Source organism: Narcine bancroftii, chromosome 1 (assembly GCF_036971445.1).
Source record: "Narcine bancroftii isolate sNarBan1 chromosome 1, sNarBan1.hap1, whole genome shotgun sequence".
NCBI lineage: Eukaryota > Metazoa > Chordata > Chondrichthyes > Torpediniformes > Narcinidae > Narcine > Narcine bancroftii.
In genome coordinates this window covers 480,038,011-480,054,632 of record NC_091469.1, presented here as the reverse complement: position 1 = coordinate 480,054,632, position 16,622 = coordinate 480,038,011, and the positions used below count along the sequence as shown (strand labels likewise).

The 16,622-nt window shown below is 46.0% G+C and overlaps 1 protein-coding gene across 5 annotated transcripts in view; it reads left to right on the top strand.

Moving 5' to 3' along the window:
* Positions 1-16,622, top strand: part of LOC138751914 (sodium channel protein type 1 subunit alpha-like) — a 299,966-nt gene that overhangs the window by 151,681 nt on the left and 131,663 nt on the right. For all 5 annotated transcript variants that reach the window (XM_069914861.1, XM_069914864.1, XM_069914862.1 and 2 more), the window contains exon 14: positions 6,292-6,744. In XM_069914861.1, the coding sequence (XP_069770962.1) occupies positions 6,292-6,744 (453 nt within the window). The remainder of the gene's footprint in view (positions 1-6,291; positions 6,745-16,622) is intronic.

Sequence of the window (16,622 nt, the reverse complement as noted above, 5' to 3'; positions counted from 1 at the left end):
TGTCCGAAAGGAAAGTTTGAACACACTGTGATGGTTTAATACACTAAAGGGCTGGAGAAACTCAGTAGGTCACGCAGTGTCCGGTCAGTAAGGAGTCTATACATTCCTCCCACTTCCTGCGTGGCTTTCCTCCATTTTCCTTCCAAAAAAACATATGGGGTTAGAGGGTTAATGGGTGTAATTGGTCGCCATGGATTTCAATGCTTGGAATCAGCTTCTACCATGTTGTAAACAAAAACAACACAAAAATTCCATCCGCCGTTACGTTACCCACTTTCCCTGTTGATCTTTGTCCCATGCATCCTTCAACATCCTTTCTCACTATCCATTATATGGTACCACCAGTTTTGCTGTCATCTGCAAACTTCTTATAAAGTAGGGCGGCATGGTTGGCGTAGCGGTTAGTGCAATGCTGTTAAAGCGGCAGCGATCAGGACTGGGGTTCGAATCCCGCACTCTGCCTCAGTTCCCGCCCCCCCCCCCGTCTGTGTTGGTTTTCCCCGGGGTCTCCAGTTTCCTCCCACTGTTCGAAATGCACCGGGGAGGGGGGGGCGGTGTAGGTTAATTGGGTATAAATTGGATGGCATAGACTCGTGGGCCAAAATGGTCTGTTACCGTGCAGTATGTCTAAATTTAAATTCTCACCCTCCTTTGCTCCAAGGATAAAAGTCCCACCCGATTCAAGCCTTCTCTACCAGACTACCTTCTATGTCCTGAGAGGTATTGATAATGATGACGAGTTTATTTTCATACACATTGCACAATGTACAGATGCAGCGACATTCTTGCTTATCGCAGCCAATCAGATACCTTGTTTAAAACAAACTGCAAAAACAACTAAAAAAACAATAGTATACTTAACGGAATTAAAAAGGGACAGTAAATAGAAAAAAATAGAATATTTATTCTAATATTTATCCTAGTGCAGTGGTTCTCAACCTCTTTATTTCAACTCACATACCACTCTAAGTAATCCCCTGACATCCTATGCTGTCCTACTGCAAGAAAAAAGTGACTTTGCAAAAGTGCGGAGAATCCTTTTGTGGTGTCAGAGCTGTTACAAGAGTAGGTTTCAAGAACCTGACAGTTGACCTCGTTCGTCTCCTGTGGATCCAACACAAAGATAACCATTCTAATCCTTAAAGAGACCAACTCCTTTAGCTCATAACAAACCTTGCAAACCTTTATCCTCCCTCTGTGCAGTAACAATGATTCCATCAGTCATAAAGTCTCTTCCATTTTGGGGTAAGATGGTCACATTGGCCAAGACCCATGCAGATTCTGATCAGGTCATCCGTTGCTTCTGGGGGAAGTTTCAAGGATCTCGTTTCCCTCACCCGGTGCTGAGAAGCCTGGTCATGTAGCCCAAAGTAGGTTCATATTTATAACTGATAGAATCATGGTATCGCAGATTGTTACTGCACACCCTTTTAATAGCTACAATCAATAACCGGTAGCTACAATAGTCCTCAGGTGAATCTGAGGTGAGGTGGGAAAACCAGGGTTTATATTGGGGTAGGTGAGATTGGAGCCAGGGGAGGAGCCAGCCATCCAAACAACACACACAGACAGTGAATTCATGTTCACTGCATTCAGTCATAAATCTACTCCCCCGAATCTTGAAAAGACTCTGAAATCGGCACATGGGTGTCGTAAAAATGGGGAAGGTGGGGTTATGGGTATGAGGTAGAGAGGTTACGGAGTAGGTTTCCTTAGGTCAATGCAACACTGTGGGCTGAAGGGCCTGTATGGTGCTGTTCCATGTTTCCAAATCCTCTCTGCAATTCGCCTAATACTCAGCTCCTCCCGGAGAGCATCACATTCAGATTCTTTCCTCTACCTGTCTAACAGGTGAGTGTCCAGTGTTACCTTGGATTGGAGAATTCCCTAGATATGTCCTGCAATGACTGATTCAGCCCCCGCAAGAGCTTTTGCTTCGAACCTCATCCCTTTGGTTCCGTGGCTCAGTCTGAATTCCAGAGAATGGTTAGAAGAGGAATTTCCAACATACTTAACAGTCCTGAATATTTTCACACATTTCCCGAATCTTACCCCACCCCCATAAAAAAATTTTAATATTCAGAGTGGAGTTTGCAAACAAATGTAATACCCTGGGTAAATATCAGTACTTATTAAAAGAAATCTATAAAACCAGAATGAATCTCTAATCACTCACATTGGTTCACTCACACCTACACGGAACAATTTGTTTCCAAGGATACCAATTGATAAATTAACAGAAAAGAGAAATTTGATATTTTCTTTTCCATTGCCAATTTCAAGTGAGCTCTAAAGTAAAATGTCAGGTTCTATTTCTCATCATTGCGAGAGGGAGATGAATGAACTGGAATATATATTCATGTGGCGGGGGTAGAGAGGACCCCAAGTATTTCTGGTTGTCTCCGAGGTCCAGGCTGCACCATTCCGACCCATGACTGGGTTCTTCATCCTCTCGGCACAGTTTGTAATGGTGTAATGGTGGTAGCTGAATGCCTTGACAGCTTTCTCCCCCTTCCCCAACATCTCTGCACTGAAAAAGATTGAGGAATACCAGAAGGGAACGTGAGAAGAATCTTTTTTTTTGGTGATTTGGAGATCCAGCACGGTAACAGGCCCTTCCGGCCCACGGGTCCGCGCTGCCCAAATCCACCCGTGTGACTGATTAACCTAGCCCTGTACACCTTTGGAGGGAAATAGAGGAAATCCATGCAGTCACGGGGAGATTGTACCACACCAGATTCGAACCAGGCTCATTGGCAATGCACTAGAGTTGCGCTAACAGACACACTAACTGTACCACCATGATAAATGAGATGTAAAATGGAACAGTGGTTTGTATCATCCAAATCCTTTTTAACAAGTTAAATTTAGAGATACAAGGCCCTTTTGGACAAACGAGACTGTGGCACCCAATTACACCCAATTGACCTCTAACCCTGGCGTGTTTTGTACAGTGTGAGGAAACCAGAGCTCCCACCCCACCCTCCACCAGGGAAATCCCACTCAGATACGGGGAGAATGTACAAACTCCTTACAGACAGCACCGGATTCGAATGGTTTATTTGTTCAAGGAACCGCACACATCACAGATCGTGCAAGCATTTATTTATTCCCCAACTCTAATTGCCCCTGAACTGATGCAGCTTAGACTCATACACATTGGTCAGGGTAGAATCCTGAGGGGTGTGGACAGGTGGATGGGGAAAGGATGCAGATCCTCTTGTAGGATTCACTCTTCGCAAATAACGGCTTGTCCACATGCGCACAATTAAGTGTATTACCTCAGTGGGTTTGTGAAACAAAGTAGATTTTTTTTAAGGCAAAGGTAAATAAATTATTAATAAGCAAAAGGTGAAATGTTGCCAAGATACCATGATCTATCTGAATGGTCGATCAGACTCAAGGGGTGTAGTGACCTCCTGCTCCTACAGGCAAGATTTAGATGCTTTGGAGAGGGCGCAGAGGAAATGTACCTGTTTGTTGCTTGGATTGGAAAACATTTTGCATGGAGCTTGGACGTTGGCGTGAAGAAGGATGAAAGGTGACGTGATGAAGGCCTATAATATTATGAAGGGCTTAGATCAGCGGTTCTCAACCTTTTTTTCCACCCACATACCACCTTGTAATCCCCTACTGATCACAGAGCACCTATCCTATGCTTAGATGGTATGGGAGTCAAGGACAATCTTCAGGATTGAAGGCCCCCCATTTAAAACAGATGTGGAGGAATTTCTTCAGCCAGAGAGTGATGAATCTCTGGAATTTGCTATCACGGGTGGCTGTGGAGGACAGTTCATTGGGTTTATTTAAGGCAGAGATTGATAGGTATCTGAATAGCCAAGGCATCAAAGGTTATGAGGAGAAGGCCAGGTAGGGGGGCTGAGAGGGAGAATGGATCTGCTCAAGACTAAGTGGCAGGGCAGACTCGATGAGCTGAATAGCCTATTTCAGCTCTGATGCCCTATGGTCTTACGACAGGGAGGACAGCCAGTGCCTGTTTCCCAAGGTGACAATAACAAATACCAGAAGAAATCTGTTTCGGCAAGGGGAGGAAAGTTTAGGGAAGATGTCAGAAGTATGCTTTTTATGCAGTGTGGTGGGTGCTTGATTTGGAGGGAATGGTGATGGAGGCTGGTGCCAATGGGACATTCAAAAATCTTAGATTACCACGTGGATGTATGAAAAATAAATGGTTATGCGTGTGAGGTAGGGAAGAGTTAGATGGTCATGGAGTTGGTTTCCATCATTTGGCACAACTTCATGGGCTGTGCTGGAATGTTCTATGTTCAGGGCCTGACCCAGTAACGATAGCCGGTTTCCCAGACTACATGAATTTGATGGTTGCTGAGACCAGCTTTATTTCACTGCTTTCCCGACATTTGCCCAGCTGGTATACTCGGCTTCCAATTTGTGTCTCTGTGACGGTGTTCCCAACGTCTGGTTGGGTGACTTAACCTCTGTATTATTAAATGCTCTTAAAAAGAGCACTCACTTTCCCAGCTCATACTTCAACAGGATGAAAGCATCCAAAAACAAACAAATGTACAAACATATGAATTGGAGGCAAGGTCATTCTCAAGCCATGTATTGGCCATGAGTGATCCGAGAGTGACTTCAGATCTGTATTTCCATTTGCACGCATAATCCCTCATCCGCCTGTTTATTAAGAATCGATCTTGCCATACAATTACTCCAAGGCTTTACTCCTACTGGAGGAAAAAAGTCAAAGACTTAAGGTCCGTGGAGATTCAGGATTCAAAATTCAATTTATTGTAATGTAACAAAGACAGGGCAATATTACACGAAACTTGTTTTCATCTGCTGTAAGGCAGACTGAAACAATAAGTGGCCAATCTGCCTGGCCTGCAGGAAAAAGAATGTCAGGGATGTATGTGATGTCACGTATGTACACTGACAATCAATCCGAGATATGATTCTGAAGAAGGTGTATGATTTGCTGCCTTTCAGTAAGCGGGGGATTGATTTCAAGAACCATGAGGTAATGTTGCCGCTCTATAAAATTCTGGTTGGAGAGTATTGTGTTCAGTTCTGGCCACCTCATTACAGGAAGGATGTAGAAGGTTTGGAGAAGGTGCCAAGGATATTTTTCAGGATGTTGCCTGGATTGGAGAACGGGTCTTATGAAGCAAAGTTGACAGAGCTGGGGCTGTTTGGATCGACAAAGGATGAGAGGTGATTTAATAAGAATATGAGGGGCTTAAATAGGGTGGAGAGCCAGCACCTTTTTTCCTGGCAACAATAGCGAATACCAGAGGGCATTGGTTTAAGTTGAGGGGATGAAAGTTCAGGGGAGATGTCGGGGACATTTTTTTTATTCACGGTGCCTGGAATGCATTGCATTGGTGGTGGTGGAGGCTGGTCCAATAGACACATTCAAAAGACTCTTTGATAGGAACATGGATGTAAGAAAAATAGAGTGTGAGGTAGGGAAGGAGTAGGTTTATATGGGTCAGCACAACATTGTGGGGTGAAGGGCCTGTACTGTGATGTTCTATTTCTATATTTTAAGTGGGATCCCCATACATAAGATCATGTCATTCCACTATTGAATAACACCATGGTTTATCCCAAATTTTGCCCCTTGATTCGCTAGAATCATATTTTCTCTGGTCCCTTCCTAGTGCCCAGCACCCGTACGCCGCCCCACCCCCCCCCCAACCGATCTTCAAGGTCGAAGGTCAGATTGCCACCTTTGAACTAAAATGGAAACTCTGGTGGATGGCAATCTCCACACCAACCCCAGTCCGGACCCGATCGCTGGTGTTAACCACTACACCAACCATTTCACCCTTAAAGTGTTTGAGGAACAGTCTGTCGTGGCTGAAGTATACATGAATGATCCCGGGGATAAGAGGGTTTGCATATGACTAGCGTTGGACAGCTCTGGGTCTGTACACACTGGAGTTTAGAAAGAGTTGGGGGGTGGGGGGAATCTCATTGAAACCTACCGAATACAGGAGGGGCTGGATGTGGAGAAGACGTTTCCAGTACTGAGAGAGTTTAGGATCAGTGGCCACAGCCTCAGAATAAAGATGTCTCTTTGGGACAGAGATGAGGAGAAATTTCTTGAGGGAGACGGTTGTGGAGATCAAGTCATTGGGTGGATTTGCAGCAGAGATGAATCAATTATTGATTAATGAAAGATGAAAAAGGTTATGGGGAAAAGGCAGGAGAATGGAATTGGATGGAAAAGTACATCAGGCATGATTTAAATGAACGAGCAGGGTCGATGGGCTGAATGGGCAAATTCTTATGGCTTCACTCTTGCAGGTGCTGAATCTCTTCCTGGCCTTGCTCCTGAGTTCCTTCAGTGCTGACAACCTGAGCTCACCGGATGAGGACGGTGAGATGAACAATCTCCAGATGGCCTTTGCCAGGATCCACCGGGGCATCCGGTTCCTCCGGAACACCACCAGGGATTTCTTCCAGAACCTGTGCAAGGGCTCGGAACCCGCCGCCGAAGGCAAGACCATGATGGAGCTCCCGGCCTACGCCTTTAACCACGCCGGCTCCGAGAAGCACCTGGAGCCCGAGCACAGGGACGGCAATGGCACGGCTGGCGGGGTTGGAAACAATGGCACCACTGTGGGCAGCAGGAGCGAGATCTCGGCTCCCGAGCTCAGGCTGAGCGAGTGTGCTCCCATCGCGGTGATCGGGCCCGAGCTTGAGACCTGTGAAGGCGAGGAGCAGTGCACCTTCGCTGAAGTGGCTTTGGGTGAGCAGGTAAGAACACGGCTGTTCCCTCACTGGTCCTCTCCGATCCATGCTTGGGAGGGCGGCAGGCGCTCGGAGCCCACCATTTCTCTGGCCTTGGGGAGGAGCGGCAGATGTTCCTCACCGCACTTTGCTTTTCGTTAAGGAGGTCCTGTGTGGGCCAAACTGGGAAAGGGTGGCTGTTCTCCTTCCCTGATATTCGTGAACCAGACAGGTCGTTCCAGCAGCCCAGTGCTTCCATGATCACCATTCAGATTAGCAGTATGGTCGGTGTAGTGGTTAGCACAACGCTATTACAGTACCAGTGATACAGATTCAAATTGGTGCTGTCTATAAGGTGTTTGTACGTCTCCCCCCCGCCCCCCCTCCCCATGACCTGCGTGCATTTCCTTCGGGTGCTCCTGTTTGGGCGACACAGTTAATGTAGCGGTTAGCGCAACGCTCTTACAGCGCCGGCGACTTGGGGGTTCGACCAGAGAACAAAGCCAACATAATTTTACTCACGTGATCATGTTCAAATCATTTTGACCATGCTCACGTCCAATACATTCAATCCTACCATGGTAACTCAGTTAATTAAAGAAATCTAGATTATTTAATTGTGACAAAGAGCAATGGAAAGAAGGACAGAATTTGACCAAATGTCCCTTCAAGTCTGTTTTGCAATCGAATTGTTGGTGAGTGATCTGATCCATTTTCTTGCCCATTCCTTATAAATCTTGGTTCCTCTGAAACTAAGGCATTGGCAAAAGCAAGCACCAACTGGTTCATTGATGCTCTTCAGGGAAGGGTAAGATTGCTGGTGGAGTAAGTTTGCATAGGTCGGCCCAACCTCGTGGGCTGAAGCGGCCTGTACCGTTCGATGAAAACGCTGACTGGTCAGCCGATTGATCAAAGACTGACCTCAACAGACTGTTGATTGAGGAGCAATTAGTTAGAAAGGCCTTGCCTTTGTAACTAAGGCAGGTCATAGCCTTTGGGCTAATATTTGCACATCTAATGAACTATATAGAGCCCCACTGCAGCTGTGTTTTCATATTGACAATGGCAGAGACTTTCTGAACAATTGTGACTCAGCCTTTAATGTTGTTTGTAGGTTGCAAACAGAGCCAAATATTTGTGTGAAAGAGAGATTAATATGAATTTAAGAATTTGAAAGCTAATGCACAATTAGAAGGGAGAGCACCATGACCTAATAGAGCCAGCCATTGCTGACAGCTTATAGCTCGGCCCTGGTATTATTGTAACAAGTGACAACAAATGCACGGGTTGTCCCTCCTCACAGCTTTACTGAGTAAGCTCATCCCCCACTACAGTTATTATAGATTTGTGGAGTTTTACAGCACAGACACAGGCCCATTGGCTTATATAAATCAGCTTACAAAATTAACAAAGAGCAGTGCAAGGAAAAGTCAAAGTTGGGGAGTGTCTGTGCTTTATTGTTCATTCAAGAATCTGATGGCAGAGGAGAAGAAGCTGAGTGCTCATCTTCAGGCTCCTGTACCTTTTCTCCGATGGTAACTGAGTGAAGAAGGCATGGCCTGGGTGGTGGATAGGGGTTGCTTTTTTAAGACACCACCTCATATAGATGTCCTCGATGGAGTGAAGACTGTGCCTGTGATGTTGTAGGACGAGGTAATGACCCTCTGAAGCTTTTTTCTTCTCCTGAGTGTTGGCCCCTCTGTACCAGTGATGAAACCAGCCACAGTGCTCTCCACAGTACACATGTTGTTTTCACGACCTACCAAATCTTCTCAAACACCTCACAAAGTATAGCCCACTGGCGGCCTTCTTCGTGATTGCATCGACAAGGAGACTCCAGGACAGATCCTCGGAGATGTTGACACCCAGGAATTTGAAGTTCTTGACCTTCTCCACTACTGAGCCCTCGATGAGGACTGAGTCATGTTCTCCTGTCCGAGTTCTCTTCCGAGTTCAACCCATTTCCCCGCATGTGTCCCATGTCTCTTTCAACCTTTCCAATCAACGTGCTCACAAAATGTCTTTATGGCTTAAATATTGCTTAAACAGGGCTCAAAGAATTAGTTATTTAAACAAGGCTCAAGGTAAGAGTTGCTTAAATAGGGCTCAAAGAATTATAGAGAACCCTTTTCATTCAGCACCCAGTATCTGTCCCATCACCATCAGGAAGGAGGTGTCGGAGCATCAAAATCAAAACTGTCAGGCTGTGAAATACTTTATTCCCATGGTGGGGGGAGGGGGGGATATGTGTATGTGTGTGTGTGTGTATGTGTGTGTGTGTGTGTGTGTGTGTGTGTGTGTGTGTATGTGTGTGTGTGTGTGTGTGTGTGTGTGCGTGAGTGTGTAGGTGCACATGTGTGCATGTGTTTGAGCACACGCATGTGTGTGTGTGTGTGTGTGTGTGTGTGTGTGTGTGTGTGTATACATGTACCTGTACTGTGGTGCAGAGAAAGTGTTTTGTCTGGATCTATGCTTGTGGTCAGATGATAATGAACTTGAACTTTTAGACATAGAAACAGAAAATAGGTGCAGGAGTCGGCCATTTAGCCCTTCAAGCCTACACCGGCATTCATTTTGATCATGGCTGATCGTCTACTCAGTACCCAGTACCTGCCTTCTCCCCATAACCCCTGATCCCCTTAGCCACAAGGGCCAAATCTAACTCCCTTTTAAATATAGATAAGGAACCGGCTTCAGCTACTTCCTGTGGTAAAGAATTCCACAGATACAGCTTTCTCTGAGTGAACTTTTTTTTTCTCATCTCAGTCCTAAAAGACATCCCCCTTATCCTTAAACTGTGACCCCTAGTTCTGGTTTTCCCCAACATCCGGAACAACTTCCTGCAACTAGCCTGTCCAATCCCTTAAGAATTGTATAAGTTTATATAAGATCCCCCCATAATCTTCAAATTCCAGTGAGTATAAGCCTAGTTGATCCAGCCTTTCTTCATATGTAAGTCCTGCCATCTCTGGTATCAATCTCGTGAACCTTCTCTGTTCTCCCTCCATGGCAAAGATGTCTTTCCTCAGATAAGGAGACTAAAACTGCACTAAATATTCCAGGTGTGGTCTCAGCAAGGCCCTGTACAGCTGCAGTAGAACCTCTCTACTCCTCTTGCAACTTCCTGCAACTAGCCTGTCCAATCCCTTAAGAATTGTATAAGTTTACATAAGATCCCCCCCTCAATCTTCAAATTCCAGTGAGAATAAGCCTAGTTGATCCAGCCTTTCTTCATATGTAAGTCCTGCCATCTCTGGTATCAATCTCGTGAACCTTCTCTGTTCTCCCTCCAGGGCAAAGATGTCTTTCCTCAGATAAGGAGACTAAAACTGCACTAAATATTCCAGGTGTGGTCTCAGCAAGGCCCTGTACAGCTGCAGTAGAACCTCTCAAATCCTCTTGCTATGAATGCCAACATATCATTCACTTTCCTCACTGCCTGCTGTTACCTGCATGCCCACTTTTAATGACTGGTGCACAGTGACACCCAAGTCTTGTTGCATCTCTCCTTTTCCTAAATGGATGCCTGTTCTTGCCTCCAAAGTGGATAACCTCAGATTTATCCACATTATATTGCATCTGCCATGCCTTGGCCCACTCACTTAACTTGTCCAAGTCACCCTGCATCTCCTAGCATCCTCTACACAGCTAATCCTGCCATCCAGTCTTGTGTCATCTGTAAATTTGCTTTATATTCCCTCATCTAAGTCATTATATATTGTAAATAACTGTGGCCCCAGCACTGAGCCTTGTGGTACCCCACTAGTCACAGCCTGCCATTCTGAAAAGAACCTGTTTATTCCTACTCTTTGCTTCCTGTCTGTCAATCAATTCTCTATCCACCTTAATACCGTACATCCTATACCGGGAGCTTTAAATTTGTACACTAATCTCCTGTGCGGGACCTTATCAAAAGCCTTCTGTAAGTCCAGATATACCACATCCACTCGTTCTCCCTCATCCACTCCACTAGTTACATCCTCAAAAAATTCTGTATGTTTCATCAGGCAGGATTTTCCCTTCATAAAACCATGCTGATTCTGTGCGATGATACCACTACTTTCCAAATGTGCTGCAATCGCATCTTTAATAACTGACCCTAGCATTTTCCCCACTACCGATCTCAGGCTATGATTTCCCGTTTTTTCTCTCTCCCTCCTTTCTTAAAAAAGTGGGGTTATGTTTGCCACCCTCCAATCCTCAGGAACTAATCCAATTACATCTCTATCGCTTCCACTGGCAGTTCATTCACATTACCACCACCCTCTCGGATGAAAAGGTGCCCCTCAGGTCCCCTTTAAATCTATTCCCTCTCACATTTAGTTTTCGACCTGGGAAGAGGTCCACTTCTGAAGGGCTCAGGCCCACGCAAAACGTCAACTGCCTTTTACTTGTTGTGGATGCTGCGCGATCTGCTGAGTTTCTCCAGCACTTTTGTGTACTGCAATCTTATCTACGCCTCTCATGATCTTATAAATCTCTATAAAAATCCCCTTCATCAGCCTGCTCTGCTCCGGGCAGAAAGGTCTAGACAGTGGTTTTCAAACTGCCCCCCTAAACTCACATCCCACCTTAAGTAATCCCTATGACGTGCTCTGTGATTAGTAAGGGATTACTTAAGATGGGATGTGAGTGGGAAGGGAAGGTTGAGAATCACTGTTCTAGACCCAATTGTTACTGAAATATTTTGCTTGAGAAAAATTGTCATTGGCCCATTTCCTTTGGAGTTCTGAAACCGTGCACATAACGAGTCAATGAGGGACGATTAAAACAGGGGTTTTCAAACTTTTCTTTCCACTGACTTTAAGCAATCCCTTACTAATCACAGAACACTTATGGCATAGGGAATACTTAAAGTGGAATGTGAGTTTAGGACGGCAGTTTGAAAACTCCGTCCGGGAATCATCTTTTCTGCACCCTTTCCACCTTTCCTATCACTGGATACGTGTATCCAGTATCTTTTGCACTTGTAACTCAATGTCCCAACTCCTGTATACAATTTCCTGATTGATCAAGGGATATCTGCCAAATGTGTTCTGTATCACTCTGACCACTTGGCAACTATGTACCTGTAGCCCCTCGGTCATCAATGCAATACTCTCCAGGGCCCTGCCTTTCACTGTGCAAGTCCTGCCATGGTCTAACTGAAAACTCACATTTGTCTAAGTTAAATTCTCCCATTGCAGATTTCTAGATTCTGTTACAATCTGAGATAACTTTCTTCACTGTGGACTATAGACATAGCTAACAGTCGGCACCTTTTACCCAGGACGGGAATAGCAAACACCAGGGGACATCTGTACAAAGTGAAGAGAGGAACCTGTAGGGAGACATCAAGGGTAAGTTTTTTACACAGAGAGTTGTGGGTGACTGGAATATCTTGCCAGGGTGGTGCAGTAGGGGCATTTAAAAGATGAACACATGGGCGGAAGAAAAATAGAGGTAGGAAGGGTCAGTACAACATCATGGGCTGAAGGGCCTTTACTGTGTTATTATGTTCTATCCCACCAATTTGGAATCATTCATAATCTTACTGAGTATGCTGACTATGTTGCCATCCAAGTTCCCCTGTCCAAGATGGGCAGGCTGGAATGGAGGGGGTTGGGGCACATTCCCTGGAAGGAGGGGATGAAAGGAAGGGAGGGAGAGAGGGAGAGAAGGAAGTGGAGAGAAGGAAGGGATGAAAGGAAGAGAGGGAGCGAGGGAGAGAAGGAAGTGGAGAGAAGGAGGTCGGGAGACGATGAGGGAAAGAGACAGAGCGAGGTAGGGAAGAGAAGGGAGACAACAGGAGGGAAGGAAGGGAGAGAATCAAGTCAACTTGAGTTTATTGTCCTCTGACTACACAAGTAAAACCCGATGAAGTAAAACACGAAAGTTTGCAAACACTATGGTTCAAGTAAAAACAAGATGCTGGAGAAACTCAGCAGGTCAAACAGTGTCATTTATGTAACAAAGATAAACGATGTTTCAGGCTTCATCAAGGAAGATCTTTGCTTTATAAAGTACACTGTTTGAACTGTTGAGTTTTTCCAGCATTGTGTTTTTACTACAACTCTTCGGTCCTCGGTGCAAAACATGCAGACATAACTCACATACAGACAAACAGTACATCTGCGGGACAAGTATTCATCAATACAAATAAATAAATATTGCTTCGTGAATATGAGAATCTTTGAGGGTTAGTGTGAGCTGTTCCTTTGGTCATTCAGCATTCTGCCCATGGGAAGAAGCTGTTCTTCAGCCTGGTGGTGCTGGCTCTGATCCTCCTGGATCTCTTCCCTGATGGGAGCAGCTGAAAGATGGAGTGGAAAGGGTTGTTGATGAATTTGTGCACCCTCTTCAGAGTGATCCTGATAAATCTTGACAGTGGGGGTGGGGGGTGGGAGGGAGACTCCAGTGATCCTCTCTGCCATTCTTATGGTCCTGTGTATCGACCTCCAGTCCAGTTCTCTGCAGCAACTGTACCATACTGTGATGCAGTCGGCCAGGACGATCCATACAGATCTCCAGTAGAGGGTTGACGTGATGGTGGCCGGTAACCTTGCCCGCTTCAGTATTCTCAGGAGGTGTGGCACCTTCCTGACAAGTGAGGGGATGTTGAGGGTTCACGGCAGGCCACTAATTAAGTGAACTCCAAGGAACTTGGTGCTCTCCACGACAGAAGAAGGGAGGCAAGAGAGTGGGAGACAAAGACTGAGAGAGGGAGGCAGCCACTACATTTTGTATGTGCAACCCAGGACAACATCAGTGTGAGGATCAAGAGGGGAAGAGCATGAGGAAGAATATCTTCATCGAGGGTGGATGAAAACACCTGCCTGTGAAGGTGGCGGAGACTGTTTTACTTAGCGAGTTACCATAATGTATGAAAGGGAAGCATAGTGAACGTGGAACTGGAGGTGAGGAAAATCTGTAAGTTTGTGGCCAAAGGTACAAATCAAGCACCTGTTTCGCAGGGCTAGCAGGGCCAAGATAGGCCGAGCGTCCTCCTCCTTGACTGCAGTGTGATTCCGTGACAGAGAGTGAGATATTCAGGAAGCTGATCCATTGCCCGGCCAGGTCAGGCTTGTTCAGACCCACATGTACTAGGCAGCTGCGTTGTTGAAGAGCTGAAAGATGTCTTAAGTTCAAAAGGTTCCTTTTATTGTCAAGTAATAATACATTCAAAATGTAATATAGGTGAGCAATGCTTGGTGCCCCCAACAATAGGAGAAAGAGAAGGAAAAGAGAGTGAGAGTCCCTTCAGAGACGCCGAGGGTCCGCGGATTCACCTCCAGCGTGTGTGTGTGTGTGTGTGTGTGTGTGTGTGTGTGTGTGTGTGTGTGTGTGTGTGTGTGTGTGTGTGTGTGTGTGTGTGTGTGTGTGTGTGTGTGTGTGTGTGTGTGTGTGTCCCCGCAGCCTCTGCAGCTGCACAGACCCCCGTTCGATCACTTGGCAACCCGAGCTCCAGATCCAAACCTCCAATGCGATCAGGAAGCTTTCAGCGCCCAAGGAACTTCGGGAACCTTCCTTGCCCCCAGCTTCCTCTTGAATCCTGGTTCCGATACATGGTTCCCATGTGGCTCTTGGGGCGAATGGGAGTGAGGGTAGGTGAGACTCGCCGACAAGGCCGAACTTGACTGTTCCCAGCCAGCAAAGGAAAATATTTTGCTATCAGTTGTCTGATTTGCAGCTGACTCAGAGCTTGGTTGGATCACATTTGGGTTACCACGTGCAGGTTCTGATTGCAGGCAGGATGGGGTGGCTTTGGAGAGGGTGCAGAAGAGATTCACAGAGTGGTGAACACAGGTCAGACCACATCACAAACCCTCCGCCCCCACCCCCACCCCCCATGACTACCTACCAACATATTAAAAGACCAATACCACTTTGGCCACACACTCATCGCACCCTCCCATCGAGAAGACTTACAAATGTGAGATTAGATTCAAGGACCGTTTCTTTCCTGCCTGGGTTACATAAGTTCCTAAATTCCTCATATCCTTTCCAATGCTTTCTCCATTCTCTCTTTTTCTTTTCTCCCAACATGCCCTCTCTCCTGGACATCCACCTCCATGAAAAGCAGCTATTAGGTTTCACAGTATGGAGGTATTTGGTTCTTTCTGCCATCACTGAGATGCCAGCACACTTATGTTGCCCTCATGTTAATGTTACCGAAATGTCCGAGACAAGGTTGAGAATCCCTGCTCTAGACCCAACTGTTACTGAAATATTTGGCTTGAGAAAAATTGTCATTGGCCCATTTCCTTTGGAGTTCTGAAACCCTGCACATAATGAGTCAATGAGGGATGATTAAAACAGTGGTTTTCAAACTTTTACTTTCCACTCACATACCACTCTAAATGCCTTTGACGTGGGTGGTGATGGGTGGGACGAGGAGGGGACAATTACGGTAGACATTCTACCACCCATCACCCTCGGTTTTTCTGACAACCATGTGCCGATTTCAGAGGCTTTTGAATGTCTCCATTGTTCCAGGCCTCCACAACCACTCCTGGCAAGTCATTCCAGGCACCCTACCCCTGACTTCTCCCCTAAACTTTCCTCCCCTCAAATTGTGCAGATGTCCTCTGGTGTTTGCTGCTTACCCCCATGGGAAAAAAGAAGGTTCTGGCTGTCCACCCTATTTTTGCCTCTCATTATGTAGTGGAATGCCTCTCACAATTTTGTGCATTTATCTGCACTCGATCAGTTTGCTCTCATTCACTTTGTCGATCCACATGCCCAGGCTGGGATGTTTTGACAGTACCTGCCTTCACCACCCTTCAGGCACTCCTCCTCCTGGACACTGGTTAGCTGAGGAGACCAATTGCCAGCCTCTAATCAAGGGTGTCCATTTATTAGTTATAAATACATTTGGAGATGAGGCTGCTTGACTGGACGGTGAGTGATGACAGTGTAATCTCCATGGAAACATCCAATCAGAGATGTGGCCCTGCCCAATACATATTTTTATTCATTCAAATTAAAGCTGGTTAGTACAGTGTGACTGTATAATTAAAAAATCGAGGCATTCCATCCAAGTCCAAGCAGAATGAATAAAGTCTGCATTAGAATGTGTTCGACACCATGCAGGGTCATCTTTCATGGTTGCTCCGAGGTGTTCCGTCAGTGCGGGGCTGCGTTTCCCCTGTATGTGGGATCTGGCTCCACGCCACTATTTAGTCCATTCCAGTGCAGTGCATGAACAAGATTCCAGAGGATTACTATCTAGGGATTGAATTCAGGTCAGAATATCAACCATGCCCAGTAGCACGGGGACCGGAGCCTGCAGAGGGCTCACTCACTCACCCGACCACCAGGTTGCGAATGTTAGCAAGGGTGTGGCTGCATTGGGGAGAGCGCAGGTCACCGGTAGGGTGCCGAGGAGTGTGGTAGGACAGAGGGGTCTGGAAGACAACTCCCTGAAAGTGATGTCACAGGTGGATAGGGTTGTAAAGAGAGCTTTTGGCATATGGGCCTTCATAAAGTATTGAGTGCAGGAGTTGGGATATTATGGTAATATGGTGAGGCCATATTTGGAGTATTGTGTGCAGTTCTGGTCACCTCACTAGAGGAGAGGTATCAATAAGATAGAAAGAGTGCAGAGAAGATTTACTAGGAAGTTGCCCGGACTTCATGAACTGAGTTACACGTAAAGGGTAAACAGGTTGGGACTTTGTTCCCTTGAGATTTGCTAGGGATATTTAAAACTATGAGGGGGATAGACATGAGGGCCATGGTATAATGATATGGTTTATTGTATGTACTAGCCAGTACAGGCACAGGCTGGCCCGCCCTCCTAATGACATCCTCTCCTAGACTCCTCCCCTGTGACCCAGGCCATAAAGGTCGAGTCCATATAACCATATATCCATATAACCACTTACAGCACAGAACAGGCCAGTTCAGCCCTACTAGTCCATGCC